The sequence below is a fragment of the Cherax quadricarinatus genome, chromosome 68, assembly GCF_038502225.1.
Source record: "Cherax quadricarinatus isolate ZL_2023a chromosome 68, ASM3850222v1, whole genome shotgun sequence".
NCBI lineage: Eukaryota > Metazoa > Arthropoda > Malacostraca > Decapoda > Parastacidae > Cherax > Cherax quadricarinatus.
In genome coordinates, this window is record NC_091359.1 from 14,190,333 (window position 1) to 14,213,018 (window position 22,686).

Here is a 22,686-nt window from a genome sequence, read left to right on the forward strand (position 1 = left end):
CCTCTCCAGGAGCAGCTTCAAAAAGTTTGAAAATGGCTCCACTGCCAACCTGTCCCCTCAATTATTCCTATAACTCCCACCTGTGTGCTGCCCTCTGATGCGACCTAGCCAGCTGCCAGGTACTCAAGATTCAAGGCTTCAGCAACCACAAGTTCGATGCAACAAACCCTGCTATTCCCGTTTCTCAAGTCTGTCCCACGATCGCCTTAGCTGGTGGGTTAAGCCCTGGCCTTATTTTTACTGTTAAGAACACTCCTCTCCAGCGCTGTGCTTCGTCTGTCCCGTCTTCCCCACTCATCCCATTGAGATCTTACCTGCATTTGTTCGTTCGTTCGTAGGATAACATGCAAGATAACATTCACGCTTAAAATTCAACATAACACCCGGAGAAGAATTAATGGATAATAGTCTCAGGATAACCATTCCAAGATAACACTCAAGTTAACACCATAAAGATAACATTCTTCAGAACACTGACAGGATAGCATTCAGCACAACACCTGCAGTTATCACTGTTAAGGGACCATTACCATCACTGTCATAATGGGTGAGCATTAAACCCGTAGGGTCACACTGGGTGGGGAACTGATGATCACTCAGATTTGATCCGAAAAGAGGATAATATCTCCAGTTCCTCTGATCAAAAACCCCCTCACCGGTATAAAGGCACGCTAGCAACTACAAAGGTTATCTCTCTTGTATTATCAACCTTTAGCTACAACAGCTACATCCAAGTGTTATCAGTTCCGTTATTATTATTATTATAATCACAACTAAGCGTTAAACCCATAAGGGTCATACAGCTGCTAGTCAATTCCCTAAGAATACTCGCCCGCAGTAACACCCATGATAACTGTTATAATGTAAGCACAAAGATACTTGAAGGTACGTTAGTTTGCGTGTGGCCAGCAGTAACAGCCTGGTTGATCAGATTCTGATTCACCACGAGACCTGGTCTCAGACCGGGCCGTGGGGGCGTTGACCCCCGAAACCCTCTCCAGGTATACTCCAGGTATACTCCAGGTATGATAACATTCTCATTGGATTACTGTGTGACTGGCAAGAACTGTTGCACATTTGAGGGGAAGTATTCCTTTGTACAAGTGTTTAACAGGTGTGGGGGAGGGGTGTGTGGGGGGAAAGAATGTGTGTGTGTGGGGGGGGAGATATTTTCCACATCAAGGGAGCACAATCAACAGGTGTTAGTCATCGTTATTCAGTTTGTTTCTGTTTATTGTTGTGGGGTGAGCTGCTGCTACTGCTGGTAGTGCCGCTGCTGCTACTGGCCGGTAATGTTGCTGGTGTTAGTCTCCATATATCTGCTGCCCCTTATCACCTAGCGGTAAGTAGGTACCTGAGTGTTGGTTTCCTTACGTCAGCTGCCCCTGTTCATCTAGCAGTCAGTAGGTACCTGGTGTTAGACTACTGTTTTAAGGTTAGTTAGTTTAATATGTTTATTATGCACCCCATACCCATCCTGTGGGCGGTAGTCAAAAGATTACAGAGGTACATAATTGGTCCAGGGACTGGACTCCAAAGTTTTGATAGCTGAGCAAGTTACAAAGGTAATGAACTAGATCTGGTCACACTCGTGACCAAGTACAAAGGTAATGAGCTCCAGGTAGACCATCAAGTGTTAGACACAATACATACAACCGATTATTATTATTACAATCAAGGGGGAAGCGCTAAACCCGGAGGATTATACAGCGCCTGAGGGGGGGGATGTGGAAGGCATTCAGGCTTAATTTGGGGAACTGGAGCACAGATCCAATTCCCTAAATCAAGAGCCCCTCACCAACATCAAGGAACCTTCCTTGAGGGGACATACAACCGAGGAGGAGGTGAAGAGGTTGCTAAGCGAGCTGGATACCTCAAAGGCAATAGAGCCGGACAACATCTCTCCGTGGATCCTAAGATCCAGTTCTATTAGGGAGAGTGCAACGGACAAATGAAGCAGTAGCAACAGCAACACACACAGTAAGAGGCATTCTTGACCTTCCCCAGCGCTCGGGCCCCGGCTCATCTTGCCATATAGGACAAGTGAAAATTTGTGTATGCAATAATTTTGCCAAAATCATTCTGAACCTAACGAAAAAAACTATATTTCACTGTGTTTGTTTAGTATTAAATTATTGTAAACAAATCTAAAATATATTTAGTTGGGTTAGGCTAAAATAAATTGTTCTTGTTATAATAAGGTTAGGTAAGTTTTCTAAGTTACTTTTCGTGCAAAATTAATTTTTTTTTTACATTAACATTAATGAAAAAAATATATCTTTAAATGTATAAGAGAAAATTTTAGAAAGGACTTAATTTTAAATGAGTTCTTGCTAATTGACCAGTTTTACATATTCGGCACGACATATATATATATATATATATATATATATATATATTGTAGGTAGTAGGTTGGTAGACAGCAACCACCCAGGGAGGTACTACCGTCCTGCCAAGAGAGTATAAAACGGAAACCTGTAATTGTTTTACATGATGGTAGGATTGCTGGTGTCTTTTTTCTGTCTCACAAACACGCAAGGTTTCAGGTACGTCTTGCTACTTCTACTTACACTTAGGTCACACTACACATACATGTACAAGCATATATATACACACCCCTCTGGGTTTTCTTTTATTTTCTTACTAGTTCTTGTTCTTGTTTATTTCCTCTTATCTCCATGCGGAAGTGGAACAGAATTCTTCCTCCGTAAGCCATGTGTGTTGTAAGAGGCGACTAAAATGCCGGGAGCAAGGTGCTAGTAACCCCTTCTCCTGTATGCATTACTAAAGTTAAAAAAAGAAACTTTCATTTTCTTTTTAGGTCATCCTGCCTCTGCTGGATACAGCCGGATTGTTGAAAATTATTATTATTATTATTATTATTATTATTATTATTATTATTATTATTATTATTATTATTATTAGTATTAGTATTATTATTATTTTATTAACACATCGGCCGTCTCCCACCAAGGCAGGGTGGCCCGAAAAAGAAAAACTTTCATCATCATTCACTCCATCACTGTCTTGCCAGAAGGGTGCTTTACACTACAGTTTTTAAACTGCAACATTAACACCCCTCCTTCAGAGTGCAGGCACTGTACTTCCCATCTCCAGGACTCAAGTCCGGCCTGCCGGTTTCCCTGAACCCCTTCATAAATGTTACTTTGCTCACACTCCAACAGGACATCAAGTATTAAAAACCATTTGTTTCCATTCACTCCTATCTAAAACACTCACGCATGCTTGCTGGAAGTCCAAGCTCCTCACACACAAAACCTCCTTTACCCCCTATCCACCAGCCTTTCCTAAGCCGACCCCTACACCGCCTTCCCTCCACTACAGATTTATACACTCTCGAAGTCATTCTATTTTGTTCCATTCTCTCTACATGTCCGAACCACCTCAATAACCCCTCCTCAGCCCTCTGGATAATAATTTTAGTAATCCCACACCTTCTCCTAATTTACAAACTACGAATTCTCTGCATTATATTCACACCACACATTACCCTCAGACATGACATCTCCACTGCCTCCAGCCTTCTCCTTGTTACAACATTTATCACCTATGATTCACACCCATATAAGAGCGTTGGTATAGTTTTAATATTATTATATCATTAATAACCTTTGTATTATTTTTCTGAGAATTGCATATACGCCTAAAATATATAGCAATTAATATATGCTTTTTTTGTTCCGTCTTGCAGGCGATTTGAAGATCCCAGTTAGTGTATGTCAGCCAGGCACTGGAAACCATCGTCGAAAATGCGTGTGAGGACAGACGTTTCCCGTCCGTAGCTTCCACCGTCCGTGGCGTTCGTCGACATGACGTGGAAATCGTCATTACTCATGCTTGTGTTCATTTTCCTCCCACTGATATCAACGAGTGCTGTGGGAGCCATTGAAGAAGTGGGCAACAACGAGGTAGAAATATTAGATGGTGAGGTAGATAAAGACGGAAATACGATTGGTGAAGAAGACCTTCCGAGCACGTACGGTCCGTGGGAGGACGCTGATGTGACGGCAACGGCTGCAGCTGAGGTCACCACTGAGAGACAGTTCGAAACGTTGGGCTTAAAGAATCATTATGAAACATGGATGAGGATGATAATGCAGAGTGATTATGTGAAGAATAATGGTAGTGTGAACTACAATGATACCGATGATGATGTAAATGAAACAGATAAAGAAGCAAATAACGTAAGAAACGAGACAAAAGGAGTAGATAAAGAAGCAAAAGGCGAAGATAATGACGCAAACACTTTAAATGAAGAGGCAAATGTTATAGCAGACGAAGTTAGCGAAGCTCCAGGTGGAGTGGAAGTTGCAGAAGCTGCAACAAGTGCCAACAATCGTCTCAGAATCTTGCAAAAGCTTGTCTATCCTGATCACAGAATTATTGATCCGGTGCCAGCCAGGGTCAGCACTAAATGCGGTGAGTTTCAACATTATTCTCTACCCTTATTTCTTTGTCTTCCTCTCTTGGTCCCGTCCCTGTCTCCCCTCGCCTATGTATACTGGCTCACTCATTCTTTTATCTTATTGTGATTTGTAATGGTTCAAATCGGACCGAAACGTCGTCGTAAGCTCCTCTCTCCTATGTGAGGGTTACTTGTGTATTGTTCCAGTCTCGGTATCGTTCCTTTTTGTTGTTTATTATTCACTCCTCCGTTGCAACACATTCTGTAAAATTTGCATTTCCCTTCCTCCAGTAGTTAGTTATTTTAACAAGCACTATACCTCTTTTTTTTTTTTTTTTTTCAACAAGTCGGCCGCCTCCCACCGAGGCAGGGTGACCCAAAAAAGAAAGAAAATCCCCAAAAAGAAAATACTTTCATCATCATTCAACACTTTCACCACACTCACACATTATCACTGTTTTTGCAGAGGTGCTCAGAATACAACAGTTTAGAAGCATATACGTATAGAGATACACAACATATCCCTCCAAACTGCCAATATCCCAAACCCCTCCTTTAAAGTGCAGGCATTGTACTTCCCATTTCCAGGACTCAAGTCCGACTATATGAAAATAACCGGTTTCCCTGAATCCCTTCACTAAATATTACCCTGCTCACACTCCAACAGATCGTCATGTCCCAAGTATCATTCGTCTCCATTCACTCCTATCTAACACGCTCATGCACGCTTGCTGGAAGTCCAAGCCCCTCGCCCACAAAACCTCCTTTACCCCCTCTTTCCAACCCTTTCGAGGACGACCCCTACCCCTCCTTCCTTCCCCTATAAATTTATATGCTTTCCATGTCATTCTACTTTGATCCATTCTCTCTAAATGACCAAACCACCTCAACAACCCCTCTTCTGCCCTCTGACTAATGCTTTTATTAACTCCACACCTTCTCCTAATTTCCACACTCCGAATTTTCTGCATAATATTTACATCACACATTGCCCTTAGGACATCTCCACTGCCTCCAACCGTCTCCTCGCTGCTGCATTTACCACCCAAGCTTCACATCCATATAAGAGTGTTGGTACTACTATACTTTCATACATTCCCTTCTTTGCCTCCATAGATAACGTTTTTTGACTCCACATATACTTCAACGCACCACTCACCTTCTTTCCCTCATCAATTCTATGATTAACCTCATCCTTCATAAATCCATCCGCCGACACGTCAACTCCCAAGTATCTGAAAACATTCACTTCTTCCATACTCCTCCTCCCCAATTTGATATCCAATTTTTCTTTATCTAAATCATTTGATACCCTCATCACCTTACTCTTTTCTATGTTCACTTTCAACTTTCTACCTTTACACACATTCTCAAACTCATCCACTAACTTTTGCAATTTTTCTTTAGAATCTCCCATAAGCACAGTATCATCAGCAAAAAGTAACTGTGTCAATTCCCATTTTGAATTTGATTCCCCATAATTTAACCCCACCCCTCACCCAGGGAGGTACTACCGTCCTGCCAAGTGAGTGTAAAACGAAAGCCTGTAATTGTTTTACATGATGGTAGGATTGCTGGTGTCTTTTGTCTGTCTCATAAATATGCAAGATTACAGGCATGTCTTGCTACTTGTACTTACACTTAGGTCACACTACACATACATGTACACGTTTATTTATACACACTCATCTGAGTTTTCTTTGATTTTATCTTAATAGTTCTTGGTCTTATTACTTTTCCTTTTATATCCATGGGGAAGTGGAATAAGAATCTTTCCTCCGTAAGCCATGCGTGTTGTAAAAGTCAACTAAAATGCCGGGAACAATGGGCTAGTAACCCCTTTTCCTGTAAAGATTACTAAAAAGAATAATAAGAAGAAAAAACTATACCTCTTGCTGGAAGGAAATTTGAACTCTTAAGAATTCCTGATGTTATGGGTCCCTATTATGATAATTCAACCCCTTCGATAATATTCTAGCTAGGCTGAAAAGGAGGTCAATTGTGGTCTGTACCACATAAAACAGTTCAGTAATTCAGATAAATGAAATATATTTTTAGAGACTGTCGAGCCTGTAGGCTCATGTTCAGCTCTGCTTTAGGCCTATATGCTAGGTTGATAACGCCGTCACAATTGTTATTGTTATATTTTCAATGAAGAATAAAAGTCACATTATCTTCGGTGAGACAAGTCACAATTTTCAGCAACTGGGTTTAATATTTTGTTGGAGTTAAAGTACCCCAACATAGGTCAGTATTTGTGTGATGTCTAATTCATTATCTGTCTTCGTTTCATCCTGACTTCCTGGCTCTTCACGGCGCACACAACCTCAAATCCAACACTCCTCAACCTGCCATGGCACCACCACCACCACCGATCACACCTGGCACTATCAACTGCCCCGATATTGGGCACTGCCCACCCACAGAATGTGGGCTCTTCAACAGTCCTCGCCAGAAGATCGTGGGAGGAACTGAAACATACGAGCATCACTACCCCTGGATGGTAAGCACAACTCTGTGTGATGGGGTCTGATTCCCAGCCACCAACATCGACTTTCTTATGTCTTACAGTTTTGTTTTGTTTACATTCCTTCTCCTACTTCCCTGTTATCCTGTGTTAGCTTGTCTCTGTCTTTCTTGAAGTATTGTAACAATGCTACCTTATAAATCTCCTCTATATAGTGCGATTTTTTTTTTTGTAAATGCAAATGAAAAAGTTCATCCGAAATTTAATAGGATGTGAAAAGGCTTTCATAGTTCGTGTTGTTCACTATTGGATAAACTTTTGACAGCGGAAACTGAGAATCTTATTATATAGAAAAAGTTTCGTCCCAAAAATCATTCTGAACCTAACGAAAAAAAATAAATATTTCATTGTTTGTTCGGACATGTGGAGAGAATGGAGCGAAACAGAATAACTTCAAGAGTGTATCAGTCTGTAGTGGAAGGAAGGCGGGGTAGGGGTCGGCCTAGGAAAGGTTGGAGGGAGGGGGTAAAGGAGGTTTTGTGTGCGAAGGGCTTGGACTTCCAGCAGGCATGCGTGAGCGTGTTTGATAGCAGTGAATGGAGACAAATGGTTTTTAATACTTGACGTGCTGTTGGAGTGTGAGCAAAGTAACATTTATGAAGGGGTTCAGGGAAACCGGCAGGCCGGACTTGAGTCCTGGAGATGGGAAGTACAGTGCCTGCACTCTGCAGTTTAAAAACTGTAATGTAAAGCACCCTTCTGGCAAGACAGTGATGGAGTGAATGATGGTGAAAGCTTTTTTTTTTCGGGCCACCCTGCCTTGGTGGGAATCGGCCAGTGTGATAATAAAAAAAAATTATTGTAAACTTGTCTAAAATATATTTAGTTGGATTAGGCTAAATTAAATTGCTCTTGTTACAATAAGGTTAGGTAAGTTTTCTAAGGTTCGTATGGTACAAAATTATTAATTTTTAAACTAAAATAAATGAAAAAAATATATCTTTAAACGTACAACAGGAAATTTTAGAAAGGACTTAATTTTAAATGAGTTCTTGCTAACTGACTAGTTTTTACCTATTCGGCACGAGATATACATACTGATGCTGTGTCGCTATTTAACTAACATTATTTCCTTTCTTAGCATAGTACAGTAATTCCTGTTTGTTCTGCAATGTTCCCGGTTTTCTCTCGATCCCTTTTTTACTATAGACTTTCTACGCTACTTTTACCTTAGGCTTTCCATCAGTGTAATTATGTGCACACTGTGGTCTCTCCCATTATGTGCACACTGTGGTCTCTCCCATTATGTGCACACTGTGGTCTCTCCCATTATGTGCACACTGTGGTCTCTCCCATTATGTGCACACTGTGGTCTCTCCCATTATGTGCACACTGTGGTCTCTCCCATTATGTGCACACTGTGGTCTCTCCCATTATGTGCACACTGTGGTCTCTCCCATTATGTGCACACTGTGGTCTCTCCCAGTATGTGCACACTGTGGTCTCTCCCATTATGTGCACACTGTGGTCTCTCCCATTATGTGCTCACTGTGGTCTCTCCCATTATGTGCTCACTGTGGTCTCTCCCATTATGTGCACACTGTGGTCTCTCCCATTATGTGCTCACTGTGGTCTCTCCCATTATGTGCACACTGTGGTCTCTCCCATTATGTGCTCACTGTGGTCTCTCCCATTATGTGCACACTGTGGTCTCTCCCATTATGTGCTCACTGTGGTCTCTCCCATTATGTGCTCACTGTGGTCTCTCCCATTATGTGCACACTGTGGTCTCTCCCATTATGTGCTCACTGTGGTCTCTCCCATTATGTGCACACTGTGGTCTCTCCCATTATGTGCACACTATTGTCTCTCCCATTATGTGCTCACTGTGGTCTCTCCCATTATGTGCACACTGTGGTCTCTCCCATTATGTGCACACTGTGGTCTCTCCCATTATGTGCTCACTGTGGTCTCTCCCATTATGTGCACACTGTGGTCTCTCCCATTATGTGCACACTGTGGTCTCTCCCATTATGTGCACACTGTGGTCTCTCCCATTATGTGCTCACTGTGGTCTCTCCCATTATGTGCACACTGTGGTCTCTCCCATTATGTGCTCACTGTGGTCTCTCCCATTATGTGCACACTGTGGTCTCTCCCATTATGTGCACACTATGGTCTCTCCCATTATGTGCACACTATGGCCTCTCCCATTATGTGCCCACTGTGGTCTCTCACATGTGCACACTATGGTCTCTCCCATTATGTGCCCACTGTGGTCTCTCCCATTATGTGCACACTATGGTCTCTCCCATTATGTGCACACTATTGTCTCTCCCATTATGTGCACACTGTGGTCTCTCCCATTATGTGCACACTGTGGTCTCTCCCATTATGTGCACACTATTGTCTCTCCCATTATGTGCACACTATGGTCTCTCCCATTATGTGCACACTGTGGTCTCTCCCATTATGTGCACACTATTGTCTCTCCCATTATGTGCATACTATGGTCTCTCCCATTATGTGCACACTATTGTCTCTCCCATTATGTGCATACTATGGTCTCTCCCATTATGTGCACACTATGGTCTCTCCCATTATGTGCGCACTGTGGTCTCTCCCATTATGTGCACACTATGGTCTCTCCCATTATGTGCACACTATGGTCTCTCCCATTATGTGCACACTGTGGTCTCTCCCATTATGTGCACACTATGGTCTCTCTCATTATGTGCACACTATGGTCTCTCCCATTATGTGCGCACTGTGGTCTCTCCCATTATGTGCACACTATGGTCTCTCCCATTATGAGCACACTATGGTCTCTCCCATTATGTGCACACTGTGGTCTCTCCCATTATGTGCACACTATGGTTTCTCTCATTATGTGCACACTGTGGTCTCTCCCATTATGTGCACGCTATGGTCTCTCCCATTATGTGCACACTATGGCCTCTCCCATTATGTGCACACTATGGTCTCTCCCATTATGTGCACACTATGGTCTCTCCCATTATGTGCACACTGTGGTCTCTCCCATTATGTGCACACTATGGTCTCTCCCATTATGTGCACACTGTGGTCTCTCCCATTATGTGCACACTATGGTCTCTCCCATTATGTGCACACTATGGTCTCTCCCATTATGTGCACACTGTGGTCTCTCCTATTATGTGCACACTATGGTCTCTCCCATTATGTGCACACTATGGTCTCTCCTATTATGTGCACACTATGGTCTCTCCCATTATGTGCACACTATGGTCTCTCCCATTATGTGCACACTGTGGTCTCTCCCATTATGTGCACACTGTAGTCTCTCCCATTATGTGCACACTGTGGGTTCTGTTTCGTGTGTGTGTGTTCACTATACACTCTTGCGTGTGTACATACTGAGTGTTCACGTGTGTACATACTAAGTGTTCACGTGTGTACATACTGAGTGTTCACGTGTGTACATATTGAGTGTTTACGTGTGTACATACTGAGTGTTCACGTGTGTACATACTGAGTGTTCACGTGTGTACATACTGACTGTTCACGTGTGTACATACTGAGTGTTCACGTGTGTGCATACTGACTGTTCACGTGTGTACATAGTGAATGTTCACGTGTGTACATACTGAGTGTTCACGTGTGTACATACTGAGTGTTCACGTGTGTACATACTGAGTGTTCACGTGTGTGCATACTGAGTGTTCACGTGTGTACATACTGAATGTTCACGTGTGTACATACTGAGTGTTCACGTGTGTACATACTGAATGTTCACGTGTGTACATACTGAGTGTTCACGTGTGTACATACTGAGTGTTTACGTGTGTACATACTGACTGTTCACGTGTGTACATACTGAGTGTTCACGTGTGTACATACTGAGTGTTCACGTGTGTACATACTGACTGTTCACGTGTGTACATACTGAATGTTCACGTGTGTACATACTGAGTGTTCACGTGTGTACATACTGGGTGTTCACGTGTGTACATACTGAGTGTTCACGTGTGTACATACTGGGTGTTCACGTGTGTACATACTGAGTGTTCACGTGTGTACATACTGGGTGTTCACGTGTGCACATATTGAGTGTTCACGCGTGTACATGCTGAGTGTTCACGTGTGTGCATACTGAGTGTTCACGTGTGTACATACTGGGTGTTCACGTGTGCACATACTGAGTGTTCACGCGTGTACATGCTGAGTGTTCACGTGTGTACATACTGAGTGTTCACGTGTGTACATACTGAGTGTTTACGTGTGTACATACTGACTGTTCACGTGTGTACATACTGAGTGTTCACGTGTGTACATACTGAGTGTTCACGTGTGTACATACTGACTGTTCACGTGTGTACATACTGAATGTTCACGTGTGTACATACTGAGTGTTCACGTGTGTACATACTGGGTGTTCACGTGTGTACATACTGAGTGTTCACGTGTGTACATACTGGGTGTTCACGTGTGCACATATTGAGTGTTCACGCGTGTACATGCTGAGTGTTCACGTGTGTACATACTGAGTGTTCACGTGTGTACATACTGGGTGTTCACGTGTGCACATACTGAGTGTTCACGCGTGTACATGCTGAGTGTTCACGTGTGTACATACTGAGTGTTCACGTGTGTACATACTGAGTGTTCACGTGTGTACATACTGAGTGTTCACGTGTGTACATACTGAGTGTTCACGTGTGTACATACTGAGTGTTCACGTGTGTACATACTGAGTGTTCACGTGTGTACATACTGAGTGTTCACGTGTGTACATACTGAGTGTTCACGTGTGTACATACTGAGTGTTCACGTGTGTACATACTGTGTGTGTACATTTTCATATTCATGTACATGCTGTCGTGTGTGTATGTACTATAGTCTGCTCCTGCTATCGTGGGTATACATGATATGTGTGCAAGTTATAGCATGTACAAGCGATTGTGAGCACCCACTATCGTGTGAGCACCCACTATCGTGTGAGCACCCACTATCGTGTGAGCACCCACTATCGTGTGAGCACGCACTATCGTGTGAGCACCCACTATCGTGTGAGCACCCACTATCGTGTGAGCACCCACTATCGTGTGAGCACCCACTATCGTGTGAGCACCCACTATCGCACCCACTATCGTGTGAGCACCCACTATCGTGTGAGCACCCACTATCGTGTGAGCTATCGTGTGAGCACCCACTATCGTGTGAGCACCCACTATCGTGTGAGCACCCACTATCGTGTGAGCACCCACTATCGTGTGAGCACCCACTATCGTGTGAGCACCCACTATCGTGTGAGCACCCACTATCGTGTGAGCACCCACTATCGTGTGAGCACCCACTATCGTGTGAGCACCCACTATCGTGTGAGCACCCACTATCGTGTGAGCACCCACTATCGTGTGAGCACCCACTATCGTGTGAGCACCCACTATCGTGTGAGCACCCACTATCGTGTGAGCACCCACTATCGTGTGAGCACCCACTATCGTGTGAGCACCCACTATCGTGTGAGCACCCACTATCGTGTGAGCACCCACTATCGTGTGAGCACCCACTATCGTGTGAGCACCCACTATCGTGTGAGCACCCACTATCGTGTGAGCACCCACTATCGTGTGAGCACCCACTATCGTGTGAGCACCCACTATCGTGTGAGCACCCACTATCGTGTGAGCACCCACTATCGTGTGAGCACCCACTATCGTGTGAGCACCCACTATCGTGTGAGCACCCACTATCGTGTGAGCACCCACTATCGTGTGAGCACCCACTATCGTGTGAGCACCCACTATCGTGTGAGCACCCACTATCGTGTGAGCACCCACTATCGTGTGAGCACCCACTATCGTGTGAGCACCCGCTATCGTGTACTCGCCTCCATCTTCCAGTATCGCTTCACAAGCAATAAAGTCTATAACTTCAAATATACTTTCATCTCGATTTCTCGGTTCCCGGGAATCCAAAAATATTGGATTTTCCTGGAAATATGACTCCCAGTACGCCACTCACCCAATATTTTCCAATCAACACCATAAAATGTGCTTCCGTCTGTTTGTAATTGATCTCTTGGAGGGAATGGAAGAGAGAATTGAATGAGTGGAAGAAAAATTAAAGGTCACTTCTGCTTGCGACAACACCAGTGATGCTGGCGACAGCACCAGTGATGCTGGCGACAGCACCAGTGATGCTGGCGACAGCACCAGTGATGCTGGCGACAGCACCAGTGATGCTGGCGACAGCACCAGTGATGCTGGCGACAGCACCAGTGATGCTGGCGACAGCACCAGTGATGCTGGCGACAGCATCAGTGACATTTACACCGATTTTGTTCGGTTTCTTAACCCGGGGATGTTTGTGTCTCTCGGTGTATATACACAAGGAGGTATATATCTCGCCGAAAGGTGTGTGAGTATATACAAATGTATATACACCAAGATATCCATATCTCTCACCTTATACACAGATGAATTTGTTCTCCGGTTCCCTAAATTAAGCCTAAGTGCCTTCCATTCTATCTCCCCCTCCCCCGACAGGCGCTGGATAATCCCTACAGGTTTAGCGCTCCCACTCATAATAATTATAATTTATACACACAGAAAGAATATTTTAAGCCTGATTTTCAGGTTTAAAATTATTCTTGACTGGTTGTGATGGGATGACTGAGATCATTGAATATAATCCTAAGAAGTCTTAATTATCAGAAATAATAATAATAATAATAACAATAATAATAAGGATAAAATTATTAAAATTATAATGTTGATAAATACAAAATACATTAGTCTACTGTTTTCGATGTATGTGTTAAAAGCAATATCAGCTTAATGTGATCCGTAGGTTATAAGTACTCTGAGTTGAGTACAGTGACTCAGGTGTCGAGTACAGTGCAGGTGTTTACAGTGTTGTACGTGTTGCAGGTATCACTGCAACTAGCGAGGAACAAGAAGCATTTCTGTGGCGCTAGTATCATCAGTGATTCTTACATCCTCACAGCTGCCCACTGTACTGACGGGTAAGTGCTGTACTCACCTAATTGTACTCACGTAATTGTGGTTGCAGGGGTCGAGACTCAGCTCCTGGCCCCGCCTCTTCACTGATCGCTACTGGATCCTCTCTCTCTCTGCTTCCTGAGCTTTGTCATACCTCTTCTTAAAAGTATGTATGGTTCCTGCCTCCACTACTTCACTTGCTAGGCTATTCCACTTGCTGACAACTCTATGACTGAAGAAATACTTCCTAACGTCCCTGTGACTCGTCTGAGTCTTCAGCTTCCAGTTGTGACCCCTTGTCCCTGTGTCCCCTCTCTGGAACATCCTATCTCTGTCCACCTTGTCTATTCCCCGCAGTATCTTGTATGGCGTTATCATGTCTCCCCTGACCCTTCTGTCCTCCAGTGTCGTCAGTCCGATTTCCCTTAACCTTTCCTCGTACGACATTCCCTTGAGCACTGGGACTAGCCTTGTTGCAAACCTTTGTACTTTCTCTAACTTCTTGACGTGCTTGACCAGGTGTGGGTTCCGGACTGGTGCTGCATACTCCAGTATGGGCCTAACATACACAGTGTACAGTGTCTTGAGCGATTCCTTATTAAGGTATAGGAACGCTATTCTCAGGTTTGCCAGGCGCCCGTATGCTGCAGCGGTTATTTGGTTGATGCGTGCCTCCGGTGATGTGCTCGGTGTTATGGTCACCCCAAGGACTTTCTCCCTGAGTGAGGTCTGTAGTCTTTGTCCACCTAGCCTATACTCTGTCTGCGGTCTTCTTTGCCCCTCCCCAATCTTCATGGCTTTGCATTTGGCTGGATTGAATTCGAGAAGCCAGTTGCTGGACCACATGTCCAGCCTGTCCAGGTCTCTTTGCAGTCCTGCCTCATCCTCGTCCGATTTAATTTTTCTCATCAACTTCACGTCATCTGCGAACAGGGACACTTCAGAGTCTATTCCTTCCATCATGTCGTTCACATATATCAAAAATAGCACTGGTCCTAGAACTGACCCCTGTGGGACCCCGCTCGTAACAGGCGCCCACTGTGATACCTCTTCACGTACCATGAGTCGTTGCTGCCTCCCTGTCAGGTATTCTCTTATCCATTGCAATGCCCTCCCTTTTACGTGCGCCTGATCCTCCAGCTTCTGCACTAATCTCTTGTGGGGAACTGTGTCAAAGGCCTTCCTGCAGTCTAGGAAAACGCAATCTACCCACCCCTCTCTCTCGTGTCTTACTTCTGTTATCTTGTCATAAAACTCCAGGAGGTTTGTGATACAAGATTTGCCTTCCATGAACCCATGCTGGTTTTCATTTATAATCTTGTTCCTTTCCAGGTGTTCGACCACTCTCCTCCTGATAATCTTCTCCATGACTTTGCACACAATACATGTCAGAGACACAGGTCTGTAGTTTAGTGCCTCGTTTCTGTTTCCTTTCTTAAATATGGGGACTACATTAGCTGTCTTCCATTTCTCAGGTAGTTGCCCAGTTTCAAGGGATGTGTTGAAGATTGTGGTTAGAGGCACGCACAGCATCTCTGCTCCTTCTCTAAGGACCCATGGGGAGATGTTGTCCGGTCCCATCGCCTTTGAGGTGTCAAGGTCACTTAAGAGCTTCTTCACCTCCTCCTCAGTTGTTCGTATGTCATCCAACACTTGTTGGTATATTCCCTCTTGATGTTCCCTTCTGTTCTGTCTTCCCACAGCCCTTCCTGTCTCTACTGTAAAAACTTCCTTAAATCTCCTGTTCAGCTCCTCACATACCTCCTGATCATTTCTTGTGAGTTCTCCACCTTCTGTCCTTAATCTGATCACCTGGTCTTTGACTGTTGTCTTCCTCCTGATGTGGCTAAACAACAGTTTCGGGTCAGTCTTGATTCTTGATGCTATGTCATTTTCATACTGTCGCTGGGCCTCCCTCCTTACCTGTGCGTACTCATTCCTGGCTCTGCGACTGATCTCCCTATTTTCGTGTGTTCTCTGCCTTCTGTACTTTTTCCATTCTCTATTGCACTTTGTTTTTGCCTCCTTACACCGTCGGGTAAACCAGGGGCTCGTTCTGGTCTTCCCGTTGTTACTGTTGCCCTTGGGAATAAATCTTTCCACTGCCTCCTTGCATTTTGTTGTTACATATTCCATCATTTCATTTACTGGCTTTCCTGCCAGTTCACTGTCCCACTGGACCTCCCGCAGGAAGTTCTTCAACCCTATGTAGTCCCCTCTTTTATAGTCAGGCTTCTCCCATTCAACTCCTGTTATTCTCTCTCCACTTGCAGCTCTACTATGTATTCAAAGCACAGAACCACGTGGTCGCTAGCTCCTAGGGGACTCTCATACTTGATGTCCTCAATATCTGAGCTGCCCAGGGTGAACACAAGGTCCAATCTTGCTGGTTGATCCTCCCCTCTCACTCTGGTAGTGTCCTTAACATGTTGGTGCATGAGGTTTTCCAGCACCACGTCCAACATCCTGGCTCTCCATGTTTCGGGACCCCCATGTGGCTCCAGGTTTTCCCAGTCAATCTCCCTGTGGTTGAAATCCCCCATAACCAGCAACTTTGCTCTGCTGGAGTGAGCTCTTCTTGCCACCTCAGCAAGTGTGTCCACCATTGCTCTGTTGCTCTCTTCATATTCCTCTCTTGGCCTCCTGCAGTTCTGTGGTGGATTATACATCACTGCAATGACCACTTTGTGTTCCCCAGACTGAAGTGTACCTGCTATGTAGTCTCTTTCTCCCGTCATCTATTCCTTCCATTTTCTCGAATTTCCATCTGTTTTTTACGAGCAGAGCAACCCCACCTCCACCCCTGCCCCTTCTATCTTTCCTCATGATCTGGTATCCTGGTGGGAAGATTGCATCTGTTATTGTCTCCGTGAGTTTTGTTTCTGTAACTGCTATGATGTCTGGGGACTTCTCATTGATTCTTTCTTGCCATTCCTCATGTTTATTCGTTAATCCATCTGCATTTGTGTACCAAACCTTCAACTTCTGTTCTAATACTGTAACTGTGGTGCGGGGGGGGTGGAAACAGAGGGATCGGTGTGTGATGGTTGGTTTGGATTGTTCAGTTGCCTTGGGGGTGTCGTGGCTGGAGTCCTTCTGCAGGTGTTTCTGGGGGGTGCACTTGTCCTTCCATTTGATCCTGGGTTATTCTGCTCTCCTTTTTCATTTCCTCCCATTTCTCCTTTCGTTTTTGAACTCTCTCTTTCATTGTCTTCCTTTCGTCCTGTGTTCTGTCTCGCTCGAGGTACACACTCCGGAACTCCTGCTTGCCTCTCAGCCGTGCTTTCTCCTGCAGGATCATGGTTCGGGTTGATTCTGCCTTGAAAATTACTTTGAGAGGCCGATTTCTTTTCTTTGTGAACCACCCAATTCTCCGAAAATTTGCCACCTGGGTCATGTCCCCCTCGCCTATCACCTTCATAATATCTTCAATCGCTTTTTTCTCCTCTTGCTTTCTTTCATCATAAGTTTCCCCTTTAGCTTCGTCTAGCCCATAGACAAACACGGATCTCTCCCTTTCCACCTCCCACTGTGACTCCCATTGCATCCTCTGATGTGTTTTAGTTCCTTCCCGTGGAGTGTTCCTTCCTTCAGTCCCTTCCCTAGTTATGGCCCCTATGCTTCTTGGTTTATCCTTCCTGCTCACCTGCTCCTGGTCCCCACAGGTATCTGGTAAGGTCCTTGCACATGTCCTAGTTCCTTCAATGTCTTCCAACCTCTCATTCTGTCCTAGTGTGCTTTCTGTCTTTGTTTTGGCCCCATGTGTGTGTGTGTGTGTGTGTGTGTGTGTGTGTGTGTGTGTGTGTGTGTGTGTGTGTGTGTGTGTGTGTGTGTGTGTGTGTGTGTGTGTGTGTTGTGTGTGTGTGTTTGTGTGTGTGTGTGTGTGTGTGTGTGTGTGTGTGTGTGTGTGTGTGTGTGTCTGTGTGTGTGTGTGTGTGTATGTGTAGTGTGTGTGTACTCACCTAATTGTACTCACCTAATTGTGGTTGCAGGGGTCGAGACTCAGCTCCTGGCCCCGCCTCTTCACTGATAGCTACTAGGTCCTCTCTCTCTCTGCTTCCTGAGCTGTATCATACCTCTTCTTAAAACTATGTATGATTCCTGCCTCCACTACTTCACTTGCTAGGCTATTCCACTTTCTGACAACTCTATGACTGAAGAAATACTTCCTAACGTCCCTGTGACTCGTCTGAGTCTTCAGCTTCCAGTTGTGACCTCTTGTCCCTGTGTCCCCTCTCTGGAACATCCTATCTCTGTCGACCTTGTCTATTCCCCGCAGTATCTTGTATGTCGTTATCATGTCTCCCCTGGCCCTTCTGTCCTCCAGTGTCGTCAGTCCGATTTCCCTCAACCTTTCCTCGTACGACATTCCCCTGAGATCTATGACTAGCCTTGTTGCAAACCTTTGTACTTTCTCTAACTTCTTGACGTGCTTGACCAGGTGTGGGTTCCAGACTGGTGCTGCATACTCCAGTATGGGCCTAACATACACAGTGTACAGTGTCTTGAACGATTCCTTATTAAGGTATAGGAACGCTATTCTCAGGTTTGCCAGGCGCCCGTATGCTACCGCAGTTATTTGGTTGATGTGTGCCTCCGGTGATGTGCTCGGTGTTATGGTCCCCCCAAGGTCTTTCTCCCTGAGTGAGGTCTGTAGTCTTTGTCCACCTAGCCTATACTCTGTCTGCGGTCTTCTTTGCCCCTCCCCAATCTTCATGACTTTGCATTTGGCTGGATTGAATTCGAGAAGCCAGTTACTGGACCACATGTCCAGCCTGTCCAGGTCTCTTTGCAGTCCTGCCTCCTCCTCATCCGATTTAATTCTTCTCATCAACTTCACATCATCTGCGAACAGGGACACTTCAGAGTCTATTCCTTCCATCATGTCGTTCATATATATCAAAAATAGCACTGGTCCTAGAACTGACCCCTGTGGGACCCCGCTCGTAACAGGCGCCCACTGTGATACCTCTTCACGTACCATGACTCGTTGCTGCCTCCCTGTCAGGTATTCTCTTATCCATTGCAGTGCCCTCCCTGTTACATGCGCCTGATCCTCCAGCTTCTGCACTAATCTCTTGTGGGGAACTGTGTCAAAGGCCTTCCTGCAGTCTAGGAAAACGCAATCTACCCACCCCTCTCTCTCGTGTCTTACTTCTGTTACCTTGTCATGAAACTCCAGGAGGTTTGTGATACAGGATTTGCCTTCCATGAACCCATGCTGGTTTTCATTTATAATCTTGTTCCTTTCCAGGTGTTCGACCACTCTCCTCCTGATAATCTTCTCCATGACTTTGCACACAATACATGTCAGAGACACAGGTCTGTAGTTTAGTGCCTCGTTTCTGTTTCCTTTCTTAAATATGGGGACTACATTAGCTGTCTTCCATTTCTCAGGTAGTTGCCCAGTTTCAAGGGATGTGTTGAAGATTGTGGTTAGAGGCACGCACAGCATCTCTGCTCCTTCTCTAAGGACCCATGGGGAGATCTTGTCCGGTCCCATCGCCTTTGAGGTGTCAAGGTCACTTAAGAGCTTCTTCACCTCCTCCTCGGTTGTTCGTATGTCATCCAACACTTGTTGGTATATTCCCTCTTGATGTTCCCTTCTGTGCTGTCTTCCCATAGCCCTTCCTGTCTCTTCTGTAAAAACTTCCTTAAATCTCCTGTTCAGCTCCTCACATACCTCCTGATCATTTCTTGTGAGTTCTCCACCTTCTGTCCTTAATCTGATCACCTGGTCTTTGACTGTTGTCTTCCTCCTGATATGGCTATACAACAGTTTCGGGTCAGTCTTGATTCTCGATGCTATGTCATTTTCATACTGTCGCTGGGCCTCCCTCCTTACCTGTGCGTACTCATTCCTGGCTCTGCGACTGATCTCCCTATTTTCGTGTGTTCTCTGCCTTCTGTACTTTTTCCATTCTCTATTGCACTTTGTTTTTGCCTCGTTACACCGTCGGGTAAACCAGGGGCTCGTTCTGGTCTTCCCGTTGTTACTGTTGCCCTTGGGAATAAACCTTTCCACTGCCTCCTTGCATTTTGTTGTTACATATTCCATCATTTCATTTACTGGCTTTCTTGCCAGTTCTCTGTCCCACTGGACCTCCCGCAGGAAGTTCTTCAACCCTATGTAGTCCCCTCTTTTATAGTCAGGCTTTTCCCATTCAACTCCTGTTATTCTCTCCACTTGCAGCTCTACTATGTATTCAAAGCACAGAACCACGTGGTCGCTAGCTCCTAGGGGACTCTCATACTTGATGTCCTCAATGTCTGAGCTGCCCAGGGTGAACACAACGTCCAATCTTGCTGGTTGATCCTCCCCTCTCACTCTGGTAATGTCCTTAACATGTTGGTGCATGAGGTTTTCCAGCACCACGTCCAACATCCTGGCTCTCCATATTACGGGACCCCCATGTGGCTCCAGGTTTTCCCAGTCAATCTCCCTGAGGTTGAAATCCCCCAGTGTAGTGTGTGTGTGTGTGTGTGTGTGTGTGTGTGTGTGTGTGTGTGTGTGTGTGTGTGTGTGTGTGTGTGTGTGTGTGTGTGTGTGTGTGTGTGTGTGTGTGTGTGTGTGTGTGTGTGTATGTGTAGTGTGTGTGTGTATATGTGTGTGTGTGTGTATGTGTGTGTGTGTGTGTGTGTGTGTGTGTGTGTGTGTATGTGTGTGTGTGTGTGTGTGTAGTGTGTGTGTGTGTGTGTGTGTAGTGTGTGTGTGTGTGTGTGTGTGTGTGTGTGTGTGTGTGTGTGTGTGTGTGTGTGTGTGTGTGTGTGTGTATGTGTAGGGTGTGTGTGTGTATGTGTGTGTGTGTGTGTGTGTGTGTGTGTGTGTGTTGTGTGTGTGTGTGTGTGTGTGTGTGTGTGTGTGTGTGTGTGTGTGTATGTGTGTGTGTGTGTAGTGTGTGTGTGTGTGTGTGTGTGTGTGTGTGTGTGTGTGTGTGTGTGTGTGTGTGTGTGTGTGTGTGTGTGTGTGTGTGTGTGTGTGTATGTGTAGGGTGTGTGTGTGTATGTGTGTGTGTGTGTGTGTGTGTATGCATGTGTAGTGTGTGTGTGGTGTGTGTGTATGTGTGTGTGTGTGTATGTGTGTGTGTGTATGTGTGTGTGTGTGTGTGTGTGTGTGTGTGTATGCATGTGTAGTGTGTGTGTGTGTGTGTGTGTGTGTGTGTGTGTGTGTGTGTGTGTGTGTATGTGTGTGTGTGTATGTGTGTGTGTGTGTGTGTGTGTGTGTGTGTACTCACCTATTTGTACTCACCTATTTGTGGTTGCAGGGGTCGATTCACAGCTCCTGGCCCCGCCTCTTCGCTGATTGCTACTAGGTCCTCTCTCTCCCTGCCCCATGAGCTCTATCATACCTCGCCTTAAAACTATGTATGGTTCCCGCCTCCACTACGTCACTTTCTAGGCTATTCCACGGCCTGACTACTCTATGACTGAAGAAATACTTCCTAACATCCCTTTGATTCATCTGAGTCTTCAACTTCCAATTGTGACCTCTTGTGTCTGTGTCCCTTCTCTGGAATATCCCGTCTTTGTCCACCTTGTCTATTCCGCGCAGTATTTTATATGTCGTTATCATGTCTCCCCTGACCCTCCTGTCCTCCAGTGTCGTCAGGCCGATTTCCCTCAACCTTTCTTCGTAGGACAATCCCCGTAGCTCTGGGACTAGTCTTGTTGCAAACCTTTGCACTTTCTCTAATTTCTTGACGTGCTTGACTAGGTGTGGATTCCAAACTGGTGCTGCATACTCCAGTATGGGCCTGACGTAAATGGTATACAGAGTCTTAAACGAATCCTTACTGAGGTATCGGAACGCTATCCGTAGGTTTGCCAGGCGCCCGTATGCTGCAGCAGTTATCTGATTGATGTGCGCCTCAGGAGATATGCTCGGTGTTATACTCACCCCCAGATCTTTTTCCTTGAGTGAGATTTGCAGTCTTTGGCCATCTAAACTATATTGTGTCTGCGGTCTTCTTTGCCTTTCCCCAATCTTCATGACTTTGCATTTGGCAGGGTTAAATTCAAGGAGCCTGATGCTGGACCAGGCTTGTAGCCTGTCCAGGTCTCTTTGTAGTCCTGCCTGATCCTCATCCGATTTGATTCTTCTCATTAACTTCGCATCATCTGCAAACAAGGACACTTCTGAGTCTATCCCTTCCGTTATGTCGTTCACATATACCAAGAACAGCACAGGTCCTAGGACTGACCCCTGTGGAACATCGCTTGTCACAGGCGCCCACTCTGACACCTCGTCGCGTACCATGACTCGTTGTTGCCTCCCTGTCAGGTATTCTCTGATCCATTGCAGTGCCTTTCCTGTTATGTGTGCCTGATCCTCTAGCTTTTGCAGTAACCTCTTGTGAGGAACTGTGTCGAAGGCCTTCTTGCAGTCCAAAAATATGCAGTCGATCCACCCCTCTCTCTCTTGTCTTACTTCTGTCACCTTGTCATAAAACTCTAGTAGGTTTGTGACACAGGATTTTCCTTCCCTGAAACCGTGCTGGTTGTCAATTATACACTTGTTTCTTTCCAGGTGCTCCACCACTCTCCTCCTGATGATCTTCTCCATGACCTTGGATACTATACACGTTAGTGATACAGGTCTGTTGTTTAGTGCCTCATGTCTGTTTCCCTTTTTAAAAATTGGGACTACATTTGCCATTTTCCATACCTCAGGGAGTTGCCCAGTTTCAAATGATGTGTTGAAGATCTTTGTGAATGGCTCACACAATATCTCTGCTCCCTCTTTAAGAACCCATGGAGAGATGTCTGGTCCCACCGCCTTTGAGGTGTCAAGTTCGCATAGCAGCTTC

General features: G+C 45.2%; 1 protein-coding gene across 2 annotated transcripts in view; it reads left to right on the forward strand.

The window, feature by feature from the left end:
* The first annotated feature begins 1,217 nt into the window (after nt 1–1,217).
* The window catches only part of LOC128697746 (uncharacterized), a 41,066-nt gene continuing 19,597 nt past the window's right edge, over nt 1,218–22,686 (forward strand). The window contains exons 1-4 of one of the 2 annotated variants that reach the window (XM_053789635.2): nt 1,218–1,342; nt 3,713–4,440; nt 6,853–6,929; nt 13,808–13,902. In XM_053789635.2, coding sequence (XP_053645610.2) covers nt 3,831–4,440; nt 6,853–6,929; nt 13,808–13,902 — 782 coding nt within the window. In that variant the 5' untranslated portion in view covers nt 1,218–1,342; nt 3,713–3,830. The remainder of the gene's footprint in view (nt 1,343–3,712; nt 4,441–6,852; nt 6,930–13,807; nt 13,903–22,686) is intronic. The other variant, XM_053789636.2, reaches the window with a different exon arrangement.